Below are 24,740 nucleotides of genomic sequence, written 5' to 3'. Positions count from 1 at the left end.
GAAAATCATCGAACTTGAAAAAGAAGGTGAGTATGCTCAAATGAAAATCAAAAAGTTGGAAAAAGAGCTTGAAAGCAAACAGAAATCATCAGAAGATGAAGATTTCTGGATCAAGTTGGAAAACAAGAATTTGAAAGCGAATGAATCAAAATTTCAAGAACAGATAAAAGTTCTGGAGAATAAAACATTTGTTCTTGAAAATTTGAAGATTGAGAATGAAAATTCTATCAAGTCTCATCTTGAGAGAATATCTCAGCTTGAGAAAGAAGCTGAGAATTCTAGGATCAAGATAGATGAACTTGAGAAGAAATTGATCAGTTTTGTGACTAAATCTGACAAGTTGAATATTCCTTGTCCAAAACCAATCAATTCAATTCAAATAAGTGACGATGTCACAAACTTTGACAAAGTCAAAGTTAAAGATTGTGGTGAAAAATCTGATGATAAAAAGAAAAAGTTTCAGAAAACTGTTCTGCAATCGACTGAAAAGGGTGAATGCTCGAAGCAAAAACCTTTGAAGAAGAAAGCGGAACAGAAACAAAAAATTAAAAATGAGAAAATTGTTCAAAAAGATAATAAAAGCTCATCAGATCAATCATCCAATCAAAATGAAAAATTACAAAAAGTAAAAAATGAAAATTCAAAAAATGTTGGTAATAAGTGGTGCGGGTTGGACCACAATGCTCAAGCGCCAAAACCAGCAAACTTGAGGAAGAAAGAATACCACCAAGCAAAACAATGTTATGATCTGAGCTTTTGGTGTGTAAAAGGTGGTAACTGGTACGATAACAGGGTGTGCTACAGCTGCGGCTATCAGGGGCACATTGCTGTTAACTGCCAGTATTGGAGGTATGAGACCAGGAGGTGCTTTAACTGCAACATCAAAGGTCACATTGCCAGAGATTGCCCAAGAAGATTGAATGACAGATTGAGGGCTAATTCTCAGAAAATGGCAAAGAAGATACCAGTCGTTGTCAAGCCCAAAGAATTGAAAGCTTCGGGCCAAAACGTCAAAGAACAGAAGGTCAAAGAACCTAAAGTTCAAGAAACAAAAGTGAAGATTTCTCAGGGGCAGAAAGACCGACTAAGGAAAAAGAGAAAGAAACCGAGAGAATATCTCGAAAAGATTTTGTCCTCGGATTCACGGGACAAAAAGAATAAAAGTTCTGATTAATCTACTCCCTCAGCTGTAAAGACAAGCAAAAAGAATTCATCAGATACAAATCTGGGGACAAAAGAGGAGAAGAAGAAGGAAAAGGTCGGCGATGAATCTGACGTGCCGAAGTCAGACAAGCCACCTTCAGGCGATGAATCTGACTCATCAAAATCAGACAAGCCTAAGTCAGGAAATGATTCTGGTATGGTAAAACCAGAAGAGCTATGTGTTGAGGTAAAGGTCGAGAATTCTAGTTTAACAATGGATGAGAAAAACTTTCCACCATTGTTGAACAAGAATTCAAAATCACCCAAGGTTGGTCAGGCTTGGGTGAAACTATTCAAATAGAAAAAACCTGACTTGCCGGAGATCTCAAGATGGTATCGTGGATCATGAATCGGCATCTTTTTCAAAATCTATTCGGCAATGTCAATCATTCAAACGGTAAAAAGGTTTGTATGTGTTTTTCTTACAAGTGGTATTAGACGAGTTTATGTTTTGCAAGTGGTACAGAGGATTCTGAACTGCAAATGGTAAATCAAGGACATTAATTTGTACTTGGATTTTCCTACTTTTGTGTAGAAAACAAGATGATGAAGTAACCCCGTACCTAAACTGTTTGGTAAACAAACTTATATTTTCCGGAAAAACCATTTTGATTAAAACAAACTTAAGTGTTTTGAAATCATAATGGGAAAATAGTTTGTTGTGAGGGGGAGTTCTGATTGCTTTTGCATGAAGATGGTGAATTGAGGTAATTCACATAATGTTGTCAAATTTCTTGTATAGCTTGTTTTCAATTTTTCCTCAGAAAATCAAAATTGAAACATATTTTGATTTTAGGGGGAGTAATAAAATTTTGAAAAATTTAAAAATTGAAAAATGAAAATGAGTTTTGTTGCAAAAAGAGGAGATGATAGTATATCAGTGGACTATCACAGCATGCTAGAGATTTGTAAAGTCAAAAATGTTTTTAAACAAGTCTTACTAATGATGTGTCAGTAGACTTCACACAGTTAGTAAATTGTATTCGAGATATAAACCTAAATTCAAACTTGCTTAGTTTGTGGGGAACACTACTTGGTATATAGGTAACCCCTGAAATCTCGTTTGAAAAGTTTCTTATTCTGATATACTAGGTTTTTCTACTCAATGATGTCTGGGGTATTATTCCGGGACTTCTGCTGAATGGAAGTTCTGACCTAGTCCTTGGATAATACTTTCTTCATATGCTTGAAACATAGCATAAAGCCCTCAGCTGATTAGACAATAAAATTGATAATCAGTTGTTGTAGCTAAAAGATCTCCTAAAGGGGACACACCGCAAAGTCGAAACTGATATCTCTCTGCGCATACGGAAGTGTCGACCTGAGATCCCTCAGTTCTCGCATATCCCCTAATTTATATACAGATATCATTCGTAGTATACTTACCTGTAAATCAGAATATTGGAATCTGGATACGGGAGTATATTCAATTGGTGGGACACGCAAATAAGTTTTAGTTCTAAAATATTAAATACGTATCTTGAATCAATTGAAAACTTGTGTAGAGGTTTAAGTGGACAACAATACTGACGATCAGAAGTAAATTTGTTTAAACATATGCTGATTAATCAAGATCAACGGTGTTAGTGATATGTCTCAAAATCCGATATGATCCTCTTGCACAATCTCTCAAAAATAGTGTTTCTTTTTTGTATTACTTTAAATCCAAAAATCCAAAAATAGTGTATTTTTTTGTTTGAAAATTGAAAACTCCAAAAAGATTTTCGACAACAGTGTGTGAAGAACTGATTTTCAACATTTCAAATGCTAAACATGTTGAGCTTGTGGTTTGGGAGAGAGTGAGTGAAAATGTGAAGATTAAAACGTCAAAATGGTTCATTAAACTTGCATTCTAAGTTGTATGTAAACCTACATATTGATCTTCATAGTCTTTAAAATGTTAAATCTGAAACTATTTCTTATGAAGTGTTTGAGATTTGTACAGATGATGAGCTGAACAGAGAAAAGCCAAGAGATGATTTCAATGGTGGTAACAAATCCCAGACGATCCTAGCATGATGATAGGGGGAGTCTGATGAAAGTTATAGCCAGAGAAAGATCCAGGCACATAATTCCAGGAGAATTTCCTGAAGACGAATAAAGTCGAAGAGCCTAGAGATTGATCAAGACTAAAGTATTACAGATAGGAAGCAGCCAAAGACTTGATGAACGACTCCATCAACATCTGAGGGAGAGTCTGTTGGTTCATTTCATCTGCTGATTTCGTCTTGGATCAAGTCTTTGTCTTAGAATGTCATTTTAGGGCTCGTTGTACGAGAAAATACGGGATTGTATGAGAATTAGACAATAGGTTCGCTCATTAGGCCCATTAGAGTTAGGTTCGCTCGAGCGGACATATGGGTGGTCCGCTCGAACGGCAGGTCAACTGGTCCGCTTGTATAACATTGTGTTGGGTCCGATCGAACGGCAAGATTTGAGCTGTAAAAGATTGTCATATCAATAAACAAGTAGTTAAAGTGATTTGCGTGCTATTTCTACCTTAGTTTCTTGTAATTCCGCACCTGAAACCAAGGAGAAAGCCTCTGAACGACTCATTTAGGTCGCGAAACGATCCTACATAAATATCGGGGTGTGACAGGTTGGTATCAGAGACAACGTTTGAGTGAATTAAACACTAGCGTTTAGTGTTTAATCTCAAATGACACAGTAGCATATTCCTTAGACTTTCTGAGTCTAGACTTAACATAGGAATGCTCTCATCCCTATTAAGTAAACATTGTTTTCAATTTTATGTGTTTTAAATATGTCACCGGGCAAAGAAACCGTTGATGGAAATTATCCATGTCCGAAGCCTAGAAATGCCAAGCTTCGTACCACGACTAGGATAAGCGTGCAACCAGTTGGAGGAAAGACCTTTATGGACCTATTCCTAAAATCAAACCTATTTTAACTCTTAACCAGACTTCGGAGTCCATACTAGAAGGTCCCTGAGGCTCCCATATTGAAGATGATGCATGTGGATGCTATTAATCCCTATTTTCTATCTCCAAGTTTTGAAATTCCAAACTTGGACTATGCTTATTAAACTACAAACTCGTGATCCAATTTAAAAAAAAAATTCAAATCATTAATCCTTGGATCCTACTCCTAGCAACAAATCCTGAACTGGAATGCTTATTTAATTCACTGAAATCTTTAGTGTCGCTATAGCATACGGCAAACAAGGAAGAGAAACAATCGGAATGAAGCAAGGAAGGCATTAGAGAATCGATCTTTCATTATATTTCGTTTTTTTTCTCTAAATCCTTGTATGGGCATTTAATTATTATAGTCCCTTCGTGGACATTATATTTCAATGTAGCCCCTTCGTGGACACTGTACTTCGACATAGTCCCTTCGAGGACATTAAATTTCAATAAAGTCCCTTTGAGCACATTATGTTTCAAAATAGTCTCTTTGTGAGCATTATACTACAATATAGTCCCTTCATGGACGTTATATTCCATATAGTCCTTTCATGGACATCATACTTTGTTATAGTCTTTTCATGGACATGTTATTTCATTAAAAATATTTTTGTAGACATATTATTTCATTAAAGTCCCCTGGCGAATGTAGACGTTCATCATAATCCTTCCGAGGGACATACTGTTTCACTATAGTCCCAATGTTGACATATCTTATAATCCCTATATGGATATATTTTTTTTCAGTTCCCACGTGGACTAGTATCGCTTCAAAGACCCAATAAGGACCTATCTTTTCTATATGGTCCCTGTGTGGACATTTATTTATTATAATTCCCTAATGAATTTATCTTTCGATTTAAGTCCTTGTGAGGACATCTGTTCAGCAAAGTCTCTTTTGTGCACATGTTGTACCAATATAGTCCTTTTATGGATATGTTATTTCACTAAAATCCCTTTGGGGATACGCTATTTTGAAATAGTCCCTATGTGGACTTATAATATTTTATAATCCTTATACGGACTTATATTTTTTTTCCTTTTAGTCCTCTATGGACAAATAAGATACTAAAAGTCCTGATTAAGGCACTGTTGTAAATTTCCTAATGAATTATGGGAAGCTTTGAAAATTTATATAGGTATTCATTTCGTCCTTTATCAAACAATAGTATCAATTTTATTCGAACTTTATCGATCTGCTAAATAATTTCAAAAGGTCTTCTTAATGGTATAACCTAGCCAATATGTCAATACAGACATGCTCTGATGGTGAAACCATCTTAAGAAAATTAATCCTTGTTAACATCTAGAACATGTTAACACTCCTGGCAGTGTGACATGAGAAACCACACCAGCCGTCAAGGTATTTGGACTACGTCCAAGCCTTAAAGCTTATATGATCGAATTAGATCATGGCAAGTATCATCAATGTGATGATCATAATATAAACATCCATTAGTGATGAAGTGTCTACGGGCTAAACTTTTTGTCCAATAAGACAACGACAGTTGTGGTCTACGGCCCCCTGTCTAAAAATGCTGGACTATGTACTCCTAGTCTACAAGATTAATATGATCATGATTCATATCATCTAATACGATTATCACGTTATTTAACATCCTTTAGTGATGTTTCTCCTACGGGCTATATACTATATTGTCCACTAGTGACGTTGACAATTGTGACTGTTATGGTTCCCCATCAAAGGTGATGGGCAATGCCCAAGCCTTATAGTCTATAAGATCGATAAGATCATGACTAATATGCTCAATTACGATAATTAATTATATATATATGTATATGTGTAAACATCCATTAGTGATGTCCATCGATTTACCTATGTGCCAAAATGAATCGTTTTCAAAACGATGACAGTTGTAGTCTATGACTCCCTGTCTAAATGTGAAGAACTATGTTCAAGCCTTAAAGCCCCTGATCTAATAAGATTGCGGCTTATAAACTAATGTCCTTTGCGACAAGGCCTTTCTGCCATATGATTACTTATGTCCTTCATGACTAGACTTTATGTCATATCGTTTTACGTTCCTGTGACGGGCCTACGTGCCATATATATATATAGGGTAGGGTTCCAGCGTGAACAACCTCCCAAGCGTGAACTGCGTGAACTGATCTGGGCCCTTGATTTCCTTTTTAGTTGTTAAGGGTAGGATTGTAATTATATAAAAAAATAGATTTAAATCATTATTTTAAAAATTAAATTAAGTTACATCTTTCCTAATTTAAATTCATTATCCACATTATGTTTTATTTATTAATAAGATAATTATCAAAAAAACAACAAATCACCATATTTCAATTTTTATTTCAGATTCATCACAATCGAATTTTAATTTTTAAGATCCACGTAACCTTCATATTTTAGCGGGATACACATGTGTACTTGGATATAAATAGAACAGTACACATGTGTACTCAGCATCGTACATATGTGTAATTAGCTACATAATACATACATAGAAACAATACTTGTAAAACTATTTTATATTTAACAAATTACAAGTTCCATAATATTTTCCAAACCAAACAAAAAAAAACATATAATTACAAGTTCCAGTTTGGTAGAAACAATAAACCCAACATAATCGGAAAAAACAGAAAACATAATCTTTTACAGTTATTCGCCACGTTATATGCTGAAACATCCTTATCGACCAAGCAAACAAACATATGTGAATCATCCTTATCGACCTCATACGTGAATCATCCTTGTCGACCTTCCGTCTCCACTTTTCTCATTACGAAATCTCCTATAATAGCACAAAAAAACTCATCAACTAATATTTTGCATAATTCACAAGTGTACATCAACAACCTTACACATTCAATACACAAAAAATTATGAGATATCACAAAAACAGACGCTATACACATGTGTACATCGCGTTAAAATCAGAATACACATGTGTACATCGCATTAAAAACAGAGCAAAATCAGAATAAACATGTGTACATCGCTTTAAAACCAGATCAAACTCAGAATACACATGTGTACATCGCATTAAAACAGAGCAAAAATCAGAATACACGTGTGTACATTGCATTAAACATTGTACCAATAATCATTAAAATTAAATATTAACTAATAAATAAATAAATTAAAACATTAAAAAGGAACCCAATATTTAGGATCTAAAATTTAGATTAGAGATGGGCATAAAAAAACATATATTTAACAACCTTTTATGATCTGACAAGTTTCAATTGTTGTTGAATAAAGATTGGGCTGCAACTATTTGATCAAAGTGATTCACGTGATTTTTTATAAAGTGACGAAAATTGTGATCACACCTTAATTCTCATTTGACCAACACTATAGTGGATCTGACAATTCAAATCACATGCAATCACACATGAGTCTGATCACCTCATGTAGACTGACAAACAATTTCTTGGGCCGATGAACACATGTATCAATTTAAAAAACGATTGGGCCGCTGATTATGGATAATCACAAGAACTGACAATTTATCAGATCAAAACTAAAAAAAAACCGGTTTCAAACAATATCCGTAAAGAGGTCAATATTGAATCATAAAAGTGAGTGCTTACGAAGAAAGGAGATACTTAGGTATGAAACTCGGAAGAAATACGGAGACTGGGACCTCGCAGCGGAGTGTCTGGTGCAGATCGTCGACGGCGAATGGTGGAGGCGGTAGGGATGGATGGAGTCGGACGGTGCTTGGGATTTTGTTCACGCTTGGGATCCGGCGAATGTGAGAGAAAAAAACGGATCTTGAATAAATTTTGAATATTGATTTGTGAGATTGAACGAGATTTATGGAATAATTTAAAATGGAAATTACAAATGTACCCTTTTTCATTTAATTAATTAGTAACAATTAATCAAATAATTACCATCATGCCATTGACTTAAAATCTCAAGATGATAAAAATCAAGGGCCCAGATCAGTTCACGCAGTTCACGCTTGGGATTTTGTTCACGTTTGAACCTAATCCTATATATATATATATATATATATATATTAAAAGTCCTTTTAGGCTAGCCTTCGAGCTACTCATAGTCGTCTATATGACAAAGACAGTTGTGACATTGTGATCTCCTGTCAAAAAGGTAATGGATTCGGTCCAAACCTTAAATGCCATTAATGGTCCCTTTTGTGACCTAGGCCAAATATAATTGATATACATTCAAGTAACATACTATAAGGAAGTTAAAACCTAATAGCCGATATGGTTTAATGATACCATGGCTTGATAATCATCAACTACGATGATTCACTATTATTTTGTAACTAAGCAATTGTTATTATTGGTGTTTAGTACCAAAGCTTCAAAATGGTGGATTCTGATGAAGCATACAACAGTACTACAAATAGAAACAATGATGCAAATGTAAATGTTAATGGCGCTGATCTTCAGGCCATGATTGACGCAGCAGTTAGTAAAGATGTGGGTAAAGTTCTTGAGAACAATAAGGAGTCAAGTGCTACTCGCTCAATGTCCCATACAAAACCAAATGCATCAGCTCGCAAGGAGAGCTCCGTTCACTCTTCAAATGCAAAGAGCGAACCTCAAAAGTTAGTGCTCCATGATAAGCCCCGTTCAACTGAAGACGGGTGCACATACAAATACTTCGTCTCATGCAAACCCAGGGATTTCAATGGGGGAAAAGGGGCGATCGATGCCATGAAATGGCTTGATGAAATGGAAACTGTTGTGGACATCAGCAATTGTGCTGATAAGGATGTAGTGAAATTCATTTCACAATCTTTCAAAGGCGAGGCCCTCGCATGGTGGAAGGCCATGGTACAGTCCACGGAGAAAATTCCCCTATACAATATTTGATGTTCCAAGTTTGTGGATCTTATCAGAGAAAACTATTGTCCACAACACGAAGTGGAAAAAGTAGAGACAAATTTTCTGACTCTCACAATGAAAAACCTAGATTGTCAGCAATATGTTACCAACTTTAACTCCCTGTCTAGATTGGTACCCTATTTAATTACCCCTGAACCTAAATGCATTGCGCGTTTCATCGGTGGTTTGGCACTGGAAGTAAAAGGGAATGTTAAGGCTTCAAGGCCAACCACATTCAGATCAACTGTGGATATATCCTTGTCTCCCACTCTAGATATAGTGAGACAAAAGTCGGTCAAGACTGAGACTAATGAGAAAAGACAGAGGGAGGAGGATAACTCCTAGAATCCTAAGAAGAAGGGCAAGTCCGAGTTCGAAAGGAACCAACAAGATTCTAATAAAAAACCTACATGCAAAACCTGCAAAAGAAGACAATGGGGACAGTGTTGATTAAACCAAAAGCCAAAGCAATGTGGCATCTGTAAAAGAACTGGTCACCAGTCCCACGAATGTAGGGACATAAAGAATGCAGTTTGTTTCAGCTGTGGCGAGAAGGGCCACATCAGTACTAATTGCCCTAAAGCTGCCAAAGAAGGTACAGCTAAGCCTGGAGAGGCAAAGAAAGGAAATGCCTGAACTGCTGGATGAATGCTAGAGACAGTACATATCAATAATAGCATCAGGTACATTCCTTATCATTTATCAATAACATTTCTGCCAAGTGACTTGTTTTAATTCGGGGAATAATAAGTCTTAGATAGACAATAAGCTTAGCAAACTTTTGATTAAACTCATAAGAACTCCAGATATTAAGTATAAGGTAGAACTTACCAATGAAAACTATGAAGACCATTTCTTCCATTCTCGACGATAATCCTCTCGTAAGAATCTAGAGTACTCTTTCTCCAAGATAAAGTACGACGATATACGTTATTTTAATATTATCTCATTGATTTCTATCAACTGCGAATGCCAAACTATGTTTGATAAAGGTGCCATATGAGGATTGGCGTATCCTAATGTGTCCCAAAGATTGCTTCCATGCCTGATCAGTATGGAGGTTTAATGCATGGAACCACTGAGATATCCCAATGGTCATATTGTACTAAAGTCAGCTAATGGTATTCAAAGAAGATATCCAGTATATAAATGTCCAAATAAATGTCACTAATCAAGGCATCCATGTATTCGTAAAGAAAATGTGTCATTTATATGACACGGGTAACGATAGATGAACCAAAGCCTGAAGATTTAGAATATCTATGTCATCTCTGTGTGTCTTAATTGTCTTCTCTGAAGAACTACCCTGTTTACCTCCTGAAAGGCAAGTAGAGTTAAGATTAACATCCCACCTAGGGCTGCATTTATTTTATAGGCTCCATATCGGTTAGTACCGACAATAATGGAAGGATTGAAACCCCAATCCAATGAGTTTTAAGAGAAAGGTTCATAAAGCCTAGCTCATCATTCTGAGAGTTCCGGTAATTATTATTTAAGAAAAACGGTTCATTATGCTTATGCATTGATTTCCGCAACCCTACTTAGGTAACAATTGAGAATCGCTATCAGCTGCCCAGGATCGTTGACTTGTTCGACTAACCATGAGGTTAGCTATTCTTTAAGATCGGTTTAAGCAGTAGTTGGAATGACTATCTCACCTTAAATAAGCTCTCCTATAACTAATAGTTAGTATATAAGCATCAAGACTGCTCCTTTGGAGACCTTGTATAAAAAGGAATATAAAATGTCCGTTTATTGGATAGAAGTTTGGTAGACCAATTATCAGGACCAAAAATTACCCTGGAGTCAACGGATGAGATCATACAAATCCGTGATCGTCTGAAAGCTGCCAGTAATCGGCAAAAAATTCAATGTTGATGAGAGTCGCAAACCTCTTAAGTTCTCAATAAAGAACAAGATTCAACAAAAAGTACCACCCTAGAAAGGTGTGTTGCATTTTGATGTAACGGGCAAGTTAAGCTCTAGTTATATAGGACCATTCAAGAAAATCAAATACGTCAATATCAATAGCCTATAAGCTAAAAACTTATCTAAGGAACTTGGTGGAGTTCACAATGTGTTCCCCATTTGTGAATTAAGGATATGTCTAGCCGATAAATCGATAGCATTATCACATAATGATGTACAGATTAATGGAAACTTATGGTTTGTTGAGAAACCAGTATCGATTAAGGATCGACAGGTTAAGAAGCTCCGAAAGAAAGCATGTACCTATTGTATAGGTCAACTGGGATGCCGTAGAGGCCCTAATATGCTATAGAGGTTAAGCCCATTATACGTCAGAAAGTACTTCCATCTTTTGATCAAATCTCGAGGTCGAGATTTCTTTTAAGGGGGTGAGGATGTAACACCTCGTAAAAATCGTGCCCAACGATGTGTTGACACGTGTACTAAACCCTAATGAAGTCAAACGTTGACTATTAGGGACTAATTTTGCGAAAAATCAAAAACTTTGAATGTGGAAGGACTGAAAGTGTTAACATGCTTAAACTAAGCCTCTGAATAATAACACACGGTATTCATAATTATATTTGAGCCACTTGTTGATCGAAAGGAACCGTTTACGTAATTAATTAAAAGTTTGCGCGACGAAGGGTTAAAAGCATCAACATGTTTAATTATACCTCTGAGTGACCTTTTAACAAACCCGGAGTGTTATAATATCTGATTGTATTCTGGGGAATACATAATATTGGCCATATAAGCTTTAATGCCGATAAATGATAATACGCACTAGTTTGTGCGTTAAAAGGGTTAAAAGTGTGAACATGTTAATTCTTACCTCTGAGTGACCTTTTAATGAACCCGAAGCATCGTGATATTTGATAATACCCACGGGAATGCCTAATATTGGCCTTTTAAGGCTTTGATGCCATTAAACGATAATACGCACAAGTTTGAGCATTAAAAGGACTAAAAACGTCAACGTGTAAATCTACATCTTTGAGAGACCTTTTAAATGAACCGGGAACTCCGTGATGCTCGGTCATACTCCCGGGTGTGCCTAATATTGGTCACAATGGGCATATACATATATATATATATATATGTATAGGTAAAGGATCCTGTAAAAAGTCCATCTTTTGTAAGAAGTGTAAGAAATAATCTTGGAATGACAAGTGTCCCTCCTCTTAATTAATTCAAAAGGGTAGATTAGTAATTGTACATTTTTGTCATTTAATTGATTTACAATATAACTGAAAAAAAAACTGGCCATGAGAATTTTTAGGGATTGATTGTTTCATCATCATCTTCACGTCATCTTCTCCGATTTGAACACACATGCATATCCGACCACCGTCACCAATTTCTTTCGTCTCCACAAATCATTCACCGTTATCGTCTTTCATCTTCGTCATCCTCATTTCTGATCGTGACTTGAATCATGGTCATGGTGTTTTAAAATATGGGAATGTTTTGTATTTTTTATTGTCCAGTTATTTTAAAACACCACGCCATGAATCTGATTATACAATGTCTCCATATAAAACACCATGACTTGAATCATAGATGTTTAAAACACCACACCATGAACAATGTCTACAGATAAAACACCATGACTTGAATCATAGTCATGGTGTTTTAAAATCTGGGGATGTTTTTGTATTGATAAAACACCACGCCATGAACAATGTCTCCTAATAAAACACCATGACTTGAATCATAGATGTTTTAAAACACCACGCCATGAACAATGTCTCCAGATAAAACATCATGACTTGAATCATAGTCATGGTGTTTTAAAATCTGTGAACGTTTTCTATTGATAAAACACTACGCCATGAACAATGTCTCCAGATAAAACACCATGACTTGAATCATAAGCGTATAAAATACCACGACATGAACAATGTCTCCAGATAAAACACCATGACCTGAATCATAGTCAATTTATCCAGTTTTTTAAAACACCACGCCATGAATCTGATTATAGATCTATTTATGATAAAGTACGAAGAAATTCGTTGATTTTTTGGAGATTGATGACGGTTACCATATAATTCGCTGGTTACCATATAATTTGCTGATCTTTAGGAATGTTGATGGGGGTTTTAAAACGGTTACCATATTTTGAAACGTTGGAAAAGTCACTATTGCCCTTCAATTTTTACATAAGGTCCTTCTAATTAAAACACAATTTACATTTTATACTCTATTGATCTCAACCATTAGATCAAATATCCAATGGTTTAAAACACTTCTTACCCTTCTTACATTTTAGACACTTTTTACCATATCCCTACCCTATATGTATATATATATATATATATATATATATATATTATTTTTATTCATTACTTAAAGCCCACACATAACTAAAACCATTTGATGAATCTATGGACTTGTTAATGGTTTTAAAAACCTAGTATAACACTTGTAATCATCTCATGATTTCCCTAAACACATGGCATGATCTTATCCTTTCTCAAAAACTATATAAAGGCCTTGAAATTTCATTTTCAATGTGCACCATTCATTCTTTCTTCCTATCTACTCATCTTGGAGGATCCTAAGCAATTGGGAACCACCTTTGAGTTTTCTTCAATCCATAGGACCACTTGTAAGTGTTCCCTTCATGACTAGTTCTTTTATTTGGCTTAAAAAGCTGAAAAGTCAAGCGTTTACAATAAACCCTTTGACTTCTAGTTAGACCGTAAACGGTCAAGCCATTGTTCGCAACGAACATGGCTACGTGATTGTATTTAGGTAGGTGTTAAACCCTCAAAAGGGCACCTTCTAAGAATCACGTTTGCTTGGTCAATTTACGAGTCAACGTAATATTGTTTAAAAAAGTCAACGGGTTAGTTTTTGAAATAATTGTGATATGAGTTTAGAAATGTTCTAAAATATGTTTTATCACTTAAACAACTTGGTAATAATTATTAGAACATGTGTAAACATGTTCGGCTCGTCAATTCCAGTTTTAGGGTCGGTTCGCAACCGAAAGTCGCCGAAGTTTGGCTTCTGTGTTGACTTTCGATTATGAACCGAATTAGATTAGTTTGCTACTGATTATAGGTTCCGTTATGATCGTAATATAATGTAGCATGACCCTATAAGGTTATATTACACGATCATATTAGAAATCTGAGTTTCTACACATGTTCCGTTAATATGTCGTACTTTGACTATTATGCCCTTTTTAGCAAAAATAAGGTTTTACACATCAATAAGCTTTCAAACAACTTAGGTACTGATATGTTAACATGTTTAACATATTTTGATGTTACAAATATGATCATAAACTGAGTTTGCATATAATATCGTAAATTATGCTTTAAATTGACCAAAATGCCCTTTATGCGCGTAGATCGGTTTTAAGCATAATTTTTCATACCAAACTCATTTTCTAATGATGTAATATCATAATTAGGATAATTTGGGATGTTCATTCAGTTTCCAAGCTGAGTTTACGCATACGTTCTTGAATTACGCCCTTAAATGACGATAATGCCCTTTTTGCACCTAAAATGATTTAAAAGCACAATTTTCATACAAAACCTTTTTATTACTGATATGTTATGTTAATTAACATATTTTGGTCATACAAACCTGATCATAACATTAGTTTTCCCAAAAGATCGCAAATATCGTCATTTAACGACTTTAACGCTGTTTCGGCGCATAGTAAGATTTTAAACCATAACTACCAATCAAGACTTGTTACCTACTGATTTTATAAATCGTTTTAAATATTTTTACAGTAGGTATATATTATAAACTCAGATTCCAAAATTAGCCTTCAAAATTATGTGTGAAATTACCAAAATGCCCCTACGGAGCATAGTTTGGTTTTAAACTATAAAACACACATATGTTTGGTATCATACTGATATTATATCATAAATAAAGTGTTTTCAAATATTGTTTATGATCGCAACATCAGTTTGTGCTCCACTTTCTTTTATACGTCGTAAAATGATCAAAACGCCCTTATGAGGCATAGTTTGATTTTAAAACCTTAACGGGCATACGAATTGATATCCTACTGATATTATGACTTGTCTAAAGTATATCAGCATATGGAACTTGTTCATGACTTACCCTTTTACTCGTTATCGCATATACGCGTACGGTTAGACTTATGTAACTAGTTTGCATAAGTTTACCGAAGCGGGTTAAGCCTTATCATTTTTACTTTGAAATCCAGAATGTATTTAGTTTACCCATATTATACAAGTCTTCATACTTGTTGGGTCTAAATTATATTCTATTCCTGTCATCGCTTAATCTAGCGTATCGTACCGTTTCTAATACTTTAAGTTAACCGGTCTGGGTCTATGACCTAAACAAGACTTGTTAGCATTCTAAATTGGTTATTTATACCATCATTCCAGACTAGAGCTTTCCGGTAAATTGTACCTACGCTTACTTAATTGAATACGGCTGAGTTATCATAAATCTTGCAATTTAAGACAGGAGCTAGCTCAGGTAAATAATCTTAACCTATTTTCCCTTACACGGGCTTGGGATACGGTAATATAATTACCGCATGGTCAGGTATGGGATTCGAAGACCAATAAGTCGGGAAATTCAAATAACCTATTTTAATTCGTATTGATTGACTGAAACATTGGGGGTTAATGCGACTGTGTCCTGGATATCCTTGACTTATTAATTGCAAATGGCCACGACCTAAGCACGGGGTGTAGGCATACACCCGACAGATGCAATATGGTTTATTAAATAATTTTATACCCAATATGGGTTTCCCAATAAAGGAATAAGTGGTGTGTCAGTTAATCATGAACCGGCATAGTACCGGGCCCCGTATGTAGAGCACGTTATGTAAAACTGATAACATGAGATATAGTTTGTCCCAAGTATAAAATATTTCATGCCCCTTTGCACCTAAACCAATTTTCTTAAACATTTTCAAATGTGTCGGTTGATTGTATTTACCAGTGAAAACTGACGTATTTTCAAAAGTCTAAGTGACAGGTACAAATACGTAAATAGGCTGGAAGCTGCTCGGGATTGTTAGACGAGGAACTTGCAACTCCTTCGCATAAGCCATTAGTCTGATAAACTTCTTTTGTTTTAAATGATCCGCCTGTGGATTATTGCAAGCTTGTCTGTACGTAATACTTTGATATTTTCAGACATTTGTGTTTGTAATAATATTTTATATTCTAAGACTTTCGCTGTGCTATTCTGTGTATGTTTGACCATGACGACACCAATATTACGTCACGATACTCCCCACCGGGCCTACCGGGCTGAGTTGTAAATATCGGGTGTGATAAATATTAAATCTAGGCCACATTTGTAATCTCTAACCCCCCCCCCCTAAAAAAAAGTTCTTTGCCTTAATCCTATGTCTGCGGCTCCTATCCCGGACCATGTCCTCAGAGAGGTGCAACTTAAGCAAATCTCGTCTAATCCCCTCATCCCAAGTCACTTTGGGTCTGCCTCTACTTCTCTTCCTTTCCACTGTGATAGTTTCTGCTGCTCTAACTGGCGTTGTCGACTGCCTCCTCTTCACATGCCTAAACCATCTTAGTCTCCCCTCCCTTATCTTATCAAATATACTGTCACACCTAATCTTACCCTAACAACCTCATTTCTTATTCGGTCTAACCTTATGTGACCACGCATCCACCTTAACATCCTCATCTATACCACCTCGATCTTACGCGTCTGAGTCTTCTTAAAAGGTAAGCATACAAATAAGATTTTAGGGTTTAAGGTTTGATATGATACTAACTAGGTTTAAATAAGTTCGCCGTGTTGCGACGAATTTCTTTTGTTATTTAGTCTGTGTTTACATGTGTTTTGAAATCACTACGAGCGTGTTGCGAACGAAACTACTGACAAGAATAAAAAAATGTAGAAAAAAACACTAAAAGATAACCGAAAGAAAATCAACCAAAAAAATTGTATAGTAACGATGTTGTTCGTATGAAACCCGTGGTCAGAGATGAGCAAATTGTTCTGGGTACCGGTACCAAAATTTGTCGAACCGAAAGATCTTAAGTACCAATTCGGTACCGACTTTTGGCGTTCCTGGCACCGGTTCACTACCGTTTTTACCTTCATATACCGGTTTCATAACCGGTATTTTCGGTATCAGTACCGATTTTGTATCGGTTGGTACCGAGCTCATCCCTACCCCTGAAACAAAAAAAAAATTAAAAGTTGAAGAAAATCAACAAAAAAAAAGTTGTACGATACCGTTGTTCATACGGTAACCGTGATCAGGGATGAGCAAATGGTACAAGGTAGCGGCACTGAATTTCCCGAACCAAAAGATTTCCAATATCAATTCGGCACCAACTTTTGGCGCTTTCTATATTAGTGCCGTTTTTTACCTTCATATACTAATACCGAACAGGACCGTACCGTTATTTTCGATACCAGTACTGGTTCGATACCGATTGACACCAAGCTTATCCCAACCCCTGATATTAAAAAAAGGATTAAAGTTAAAAAGTAAAGAAAATAACTATTATTATAATATGAAAATAATAAAAGTATTAAAAAAAACTATATATTTATATAATCTTAAAGAGAAAGGTCGGTGTTGCAATCCTTTCTTCCAGATCTTTCTCTTCTCCTCTCATCGCCTCTGCTTTGGTCTCCTTCAGTCACTGCCACAACACAACAACAAAACCATCAATATCAATGTTTCCGTTCTCTCTCTAAAAAAACTTAAAACTCTGACGAACCCCTAGGGTTCCAATGGTAGCTGTGACGAAGAACCAGGTGCCGACAAAAATAGAAACATATTACGGCAAAGGCTAGGGTTATGGCGAAGATCCGGTAAGTTTCTTTCCCCTGCATGTTACTTTTCAGTTAGATCCGCAGTCAATGATGTTTGATCGGTTGATTTTTGTTAAACCGATGAATATGCAACTTATGTTTAATCGTGATTATCATTCATAGATGTTAATGGCAAGCATAGGTTAATGCTTCACGGGTGTCGATTTTGAAAAGGAAAGAGGGCTAGCGACTGAAGAATCGTGTTTAATGTACGTTCAATGTTAATTTATGATTCCTACGTCCATCTTTTTGTTCGATTGTGAATTGTACTATGTGTGTTAGAATTGTTATTTTTGTTAGTGTGTTGGTTTTATGTGATCTGGGAATCTAGGGTTTCTGTTTGTTCAATTTACAAGTTAGGGTTATTTTTTTTCTTTAACAATTTAGGTGAAATTCAGATCTGTATTGCAATTAGGTAGGTAGAGATCATTGCTTTGGTTTTAGATGTTGCACTTGGTTATTGAAGATTTGTATTGTTATGTTGATACATATAATTTTTTTTTCTAAATAGTGTATACAATTATCAGTCTGTGAAAGAAGGATCATAGCATGATGAGCCAGAGCCACATTACATAAAGCTTATTTTATTGTTGAGCCGAAACTCATTTATTTAGTTTATTTCTCGATTTTAGTTAACTTTTACATATTCAGTTTGCCATAAACTGATCCTAAGTTGAACTTTATTTTAGATCACTTTTGAATTGATTGAATACACTCTAGATCGGAAAAATGTTTAACTATTGGTGTAATTATAAGGCACAAATTAGCGTACTCTGCATGTTAGAGGATTATACTCTTTAGACAGTTGGGGTTTTATATTGGTCAGAAGGAATTATTTTAGGACAAAAACATTTTATGAGGTTCCTTCATTATACATGTTGTTTGTGTTTTTTTAGTTTTTTGGTGGACTAAGCATAAAGGAAAGAATAAAGGTTGTTCATAAAAAATAAAAGAAAAAGAAAGATTAAAGAAAGTAAAACCTCATGTTTGCAAAAATTAATTTTATCGTTGAAAACTAGCTTGGTTCAAAGTGGGTAGATGTTCAACCAATGAACTAACAACCCACGTTAGTTCTTACTATTAACATTGTGATTACCAAACTATGTTCTGTTTAAAATGTTATTAAGTAATTTTGAGAATAATGAATGTTTTTGGCCGTCATAAAACTAATCATGTGATTAAGGCTACTATTAGACTGGAGGGTGTGGGGGGCGCCACCCGGCCACCTCATCACCGATAGCGCCCCACCGGCGCCATCACCCACATCGTGGCTGTTAAACCGGGGCGCCATGGAGTTGTCCGCCACCATGGTAACGCCAAGATGGAGATATTCAGGTGGGGCCCACTTGCTAAAAACCAATGAAATCTTTTTTTTTTTTTAATTTTGTTTAATAGGGGCTCCATCCACGCCATGCAAATTAAAGGGGGCTCCATGGTTGACGTGGATCCTAGGTGGCGCTGACGTGGCCTGATAAAGCCCCTAGGGGGCTCCAACCACACCCTTCAGCCTTATGGTGAAGATTATAAAATTAATGGTGTATATATATAGTCTGCACTAATAAAAATTTTCCAGCCATTTAAAAGATCATTCAGCTAACGAAAACAAGTATGTTTTAACTTTAGTTTTACTTTACTTTTTTAGTCAAAGTTACATTCAATAATGTAAATTGACAGGATTTTTGAAACATTAGGATATCATGTGGACTAGATTAAGCATTCGGCCAAAACATATAAACTAATATAAAATTTGTTTTAGCATGAGTAGGTTCATTGATTGTACTAAATGGCTGGCAGCATGAGTAGAATTGGCGCCTGGTTATTATAATATTAAAATCACTATTCATTTCAATTCTTTTATTAATATAAACTAGGGATTTCAAAGCAGGCGCGTTGCGCCAGCAATTTACCGTGCGCGATGCACTTGGGTTAATTTAGTTGCAGTCAATTTAGTAACCCATTCTACTCGAGCGTGGTGTTTCTCGTTCCAAAAATAAGAGTACCGAACTTGAAACCCAAAGTTGCAATTAGATTCGAATTTTAATGAAGAATTTGATGGAGCAAAGATAAATCTCTTTATAAATACCAATTATGACTTTGAAAGTAACAAAGAATTTCACTTGGTACACAGGAAACCATAAGGAATGAAAAACACCACCACTTAAGTAATGGAATTAGTAAAATATAATAATATGATGGTGATGCATTGTGCGAGTTTGGTTCAAAAAACGAAATGTAAAGTTTTACAGTCTTAAAATGTTGTCACATATTTCATCAATAACTCCTTTGGCCCTTTTCTCATTGTTTCCTTTACATGAGTGTAAGATCTGCAGAGAAAAATCATATATGTGAAACGAATCGCATAAATTATGTGTAAACAATGTCGAATAAAAGCACACAGAATCACGTTGATTAAACTATTCCATATTATTATGAAAGTAGTTCTAATGCAAGTAACACTGAATAGAGTACCTTATGAGCACACTTTCCTACTACCAGCAAGCATTGCAATACTACTACCTGACAATAGGGGAAAATAATTAAAACAGTTATGTAAATCAAGCAAGCAACAATTAGGTGTATAAATCTTGTCGACCAATTTGAATAAAAAACGGATATAGAAAGAAAAGGAAACATGAGTCAATAGAATTTTCTAAGTCATGAAAAGGAAAATGATAATGGTGAAAACAATAAGTCATATGATGAGGCTCAAATTGGTAAGATCAAAAGGATAAAGACAACATAGCTATGTAAGAACCATTAACCGTCATAGCCCCTTGTAACTGAAATAGTGAAAATAAGTGATTAGGATTTTAGGAGCTGGCCAAAGACAATGATTATGCTCAGATAGATAATTAATCAAAGAAGTAAAGCAAACGTATCATGGTTGTACACAAACCAGTTGCCGTGTGATAGCATAGTCAATTACATGACCTTCTCAGCTTTGTAACCAAGGCACACTGAAATCTTATCCTTGCTCAAGCTCATACAAAAGAGCTAAAATGCATCACCATAGCCTTCACGAAATCCTAAGATATTTTCATGTTTAAAAGGTAATAACGTGAGAATCCGGAAAAGCACACATAAAAAACTAACTGAAAAGTCATAATATTATAAATTTGGAAAATCTGCAGAGGCAAACTGTACATCTACTACACATAAAAAGTTAATTGAAACAGTCGTAATATCCATGGAGATTATTAACTCCTAATTCAAAATAAAAATTAACTAAAACAGTCATAATATTATACCTTTGGAGATTATTAATGACTTCGTGTTTGAATCCAGCAGGTAGATTGACCTGCCATTCCATTAGTTCTTTCTGGTTCCATCGGAGCTCATCAACATTTCGATTGGGATTTAAAACATCTTCATTGTTGGCCTACAATCATAAAGACTAACCACAATATAGGGGACTGATTAAGGGGCGTTTAGACGTGTGTTTTCCAATTGACTACAACCACTTAAACAACTAATATTCTAAACAAATATGTGATTCTAACTGCCAATGTTCTGCAACAAATGTACCCAAAATTAACCCATTGTGTTCAAATTTAAATCTATATAATTTATTTTGAAAGAAGGTTTGAGATGTATTGAAATAAAATAACAAAATGCATACCAGTTTCACAAATTAAACACCTTAAATCAATCATTATCTCTTTTTTAAAACCTAGGGAATGTGGAATCAACTAATTAATTAATGTATGGCCGGGAAAAAAGGGTCAACAAATCAGAATCGAATGCATAACCTGTTGATAACACCAGATTGCCTCAGGCCAGGGGATGCCTCTTCACCGTTGTCGACGCCGGAGAACCCTACTCCGTCTTTGTCTCTCATATCTTCTCCGATCTGTTTCGCTCTCTCTAGACCCACTCCTTCACACCTGCGATGGTCAATGGAGAAGGGGCAGGGCAGTGGGTTTTGGACGGGTGGTGTGTGATACCATCATCATCGGTCCTTGAACCTTCAAGAAAACCAAACTTACAGTGTAAAAAGGCGACGTAATCTTGCTGGAACCCTAGTTAAGTCACCGGAGTTTGTTTCTGAAGTCACCGCCATACCTGTAACTAGAACCTCCATCATTGCCTTCTTAATTGTTATTACCTTCAACTGAACGGCGGCCGAAACCCTAGAACTTAGCCCACCCGATAGCGATTCTGATGAAGAAAACACTGCCAATACCATGTTTCATGGCGGAACCCTAACCGCCGCCGCCGCTAACCACTGAACCTTTTTTTACAGAAGCCATCGCTTTGTAACCAAAATCGTTGTCGCCGTCTCCTTTATCTCACATCTTTCTCCTTTTGTCTCAGTCTATATGTGCAGTCAGAAGTGAGGATGAAGATACGCGTTGTTGGTGAAATACCAAAACTAACCCTTTTCTACTGTTCAAAACGTTGCTTTATTAATATATAGGAGAATAGGAGAATAAATAAATAAATAAATAATAATAATATAATAATAATAATAATAATAATAATAATAATAATAATAATTGGTGTGTATAATGATTTTACGATTATTGGCGCATCCTTATAAGGTTAAATGTACTGGGGCGTTTTAGCCCTTGATCGCGCCATAATGGCGCCGCTAACACCGCCCCCTTGGGCGCTATGTTCGAAAAAATTTGTGCAGCGCGATAATAATCGCGGCGTGAAGAGGAAATGGTTTGAATATTATGACCGTTACAAACGGTCAATTTCAATAAAAAAAAATCAATTTCTTTTTCAACTTTCCTTTAAAATCATTCTCATCCCTTTATTTTTTTACCACACACATTCAAACATTCTCATCTCTCCCAAATTTGTTTACAATTCTTGATATTTTATACAATGAATCCATTCAACCGGGGCTTCATTCCTCCCCGATCTAGTGGCAATCCTACTCGCCCCGTGGCACCGGTTCCCACTAGACCCAACCCTTTCGGCTCCGGTTTTCTCGATTACAATCAACAAAGTCCCGGGTTCATGAATCTTTTGAACCAACCGCTATCATGGGACCCTAATCTCTACGGGTGGAACCCAAGTCAAAACACGGATGGGATGGGGTCGTCTCAAGCGTTTGGGTCGGCTCAAGCTTTCGGCTCCCCACTACACGAACCCGATGTTGTTCCGGAGACGCAACCCGAGGTACCGGATACGCAACCGGAGACGCAAAAAGGAAAAGGAAAAGCAAAACGGGCACATAAAAAGAAAGTGGAAACCAACACCCGAGCGAAAAAAAATGTGATAACGTGGGAGCCCGAAGAGGAGTATGCGTTAACCCGCGCTTTCATCGATGTTTCGGAGGACCCGGTCATAGGTATGTTTATTTTTTTTTCTGTTTTTAAATTTTTTTCTGTTTTTTTTATTTTCGGTTTTTTATTTTCTGTTTTTTCTTTTCTGTTTTTTATTTATTTTGTGTTTTTTTTTTATTTTCAGTTTTTTGTTTTTTATTTTCTGTTTTATATTTTCTTTTCTGTTTTTTATTTTTTTCTGTTTTTTATTATTTTCAGTTTTTATTTTTTAAATTTTGAACTAACATTTTATATTGTTTTGTGTGCAGCAAACAATCAAAGTAAAACCGTATTTTGGAACCGAATACGAGAACTCTTTTTCGAGCTCATGGGTAGAGGAGAGGAATACCGCCTACCGGACTCTATATCGGGGAAGTGGACCGATATAAACAAGAAGTGCACAAACTTTCAAACCGTGTACCAACGCTTGTATTCCGGATGGAAAAGTGGAAGTAGCGATGAAGACATTACGCAAGAGGCATTGGTCGAGTATACGAACGCTAATGGCCATTTCCCGTACATGAAGTGTTGGCAAATCCTTGGCCATAGCCCCAAATGGGCCGTCGTATCTACTCCAAGTGGTCGTTCGGGAAATACACGGCCATCAAAGAGGTCCAAAACAAACGAGTCGGGTGAACCCGAAACGCCAACCTCCGACGCTCGAAACATCGGCTTGAACGAGGAAATTCCGGATGACGAGCCGGTGGAGGAGCTACCAAGACCGCCCGGAAGAAAAAGCCGGGCGAAAAAACCCGAGTCGTCGTCGATGTCTATGGGAACGGATATGAGTCACGCATTTTCGGAGATAAACAAGCGGCTTCAAGACATACACGAACTCGGTAACAAACGTTTGGAGGAGAACGAAAAAGTTACGGAGATTATGCGGGATCGACAATGGGCTCACGACTTTGACTTCTACTCCAAACCGCATGACCACTTAACGGGAAAAGCTTTGAAAATGGCGTTGGCACAAAAGGAGCGGATTGAAAAAAAATATAATCTTTGATTGTGTAATTTTTTTTATGCTAGTTTAATGTTTTTTTTTTCTAGTTTAATGTTTTTTTTTAATTTTATTGTACTTTTTTTATTTAATTAAATGAATTTTATTTTTAAAAAAGTTACAAATGAATTAAAAAAATAAAAATTAAAAAATGAGTAATGATTACACAGGGGCTTTATGACTACGGCCTCAAATTGCATAACGCCCCATAAAGCCCCGGGGTGACGTGGCATGCCACATGTCACATAACGCCCCTAAAAGGGCTTTATGACTACACATGCCCTAAGGCCATGTGTAGTCATAAAGCCCTTTTGGGGGCGTTATGCGACATGTGGCGCGCCACGTGTGCGGGTGGGCGTTATGGGGCGTTATGCATTTAAGCCCGTAGTCATAAAGCCCCTACCCATCAATACCTAATTATTAATTTTCGTTTTTATTAAATAATTATAAAAACATTAACCTTTTTTTGATTGGTCCAACCTTAATCACCTTCCTCCCTCACGCCGCAAAGATAATAGCGCCTCCCCCAAATTTCTGAAACATGGCGCCTAGGGGGTGGTGTGCCCGGCGCGATAATGGCGCTATAAGGGGCTATACCGCCCCACTAAGTTCAACCTAAGGTATAGTGGTATAGAGTTTTGTTTAAGCATTATTTTTAAAAGCATAAAAAGCTATGAATTAACTAATGGTATAGAGTTTCGTATACACATT

At 36.1% G+C, this 24,740-nt stretch overlaps 1 protein-coding gene and 1 long non-coding RNA gene across 3 annotated transcripts; one reads left to right on the top strand and one right to left on the bottom strand.

Moving 5' to 3' along the window:
• Positions 1-19,842: 19,842 nt before the first annotated feature.
• LOC110937167 lies at positions 19,843-22,112 on the bottom strand. Of its 2 annotated transcripts, XR_002590595.2 has the most exons (4): positions 21,816-22,110; positions 21,002-21,718; positions 20,223-20,779; positions 19,843-20,077 (listed from the first exon to the last, which is right to left on the bottom strand). It is a non-coding gene; the product is annotated as an uncharacterized LOC110937167 (long non-coding RNA). The 2 variants fall into 2 exon arrangements; XR_002590594.2 differs by having other exon boundaries at positions 21,002-22,112.
• Positions 22,113-22,647: 535 nt separating this feature from the next.
• Positions 22,648-24,068, top strand: LOC110937166 (glutathione S-transferase T3-like). Its single transcript, XM_022179573.2, has 2 exons — positions 22,648-23,055; positions 23,299-24,068. Exons 1-2 carry the CDS (start codon positions 22,722-22,724, stop codon positions 24,033-24,035), a joined length of 1,071 nt encoding a protein of 356 aa, XP_022035265.1. The 5' UTR covers positions 22,648-22,721; the 3' UTR covers positions 24,036-24,068.
• Positions 24,069-24,740: the final 672 nt, after the last annotated feature.

The sequence above is a fragment of the Helianthus annuus genome, chromosome 4 (genome assembly GCF_002127325.2).
Source record: "Helianthus annuus cultivar XRQ/B chromosome 4, HanXRQr2.0-SUNRISE, whole genome shotgun sequence".
Lineage (NCBI taxonomy): Eukaryota > Viridiplantae > Streptophyta > Magnoliopsida > Asterales > Asteraceae > Helianthus > Helianthus annuus.
Note: the sequence above shows the minus strand (reverse complement) of the source record. Positions and strands in the feature narration are given on the sequence as shown.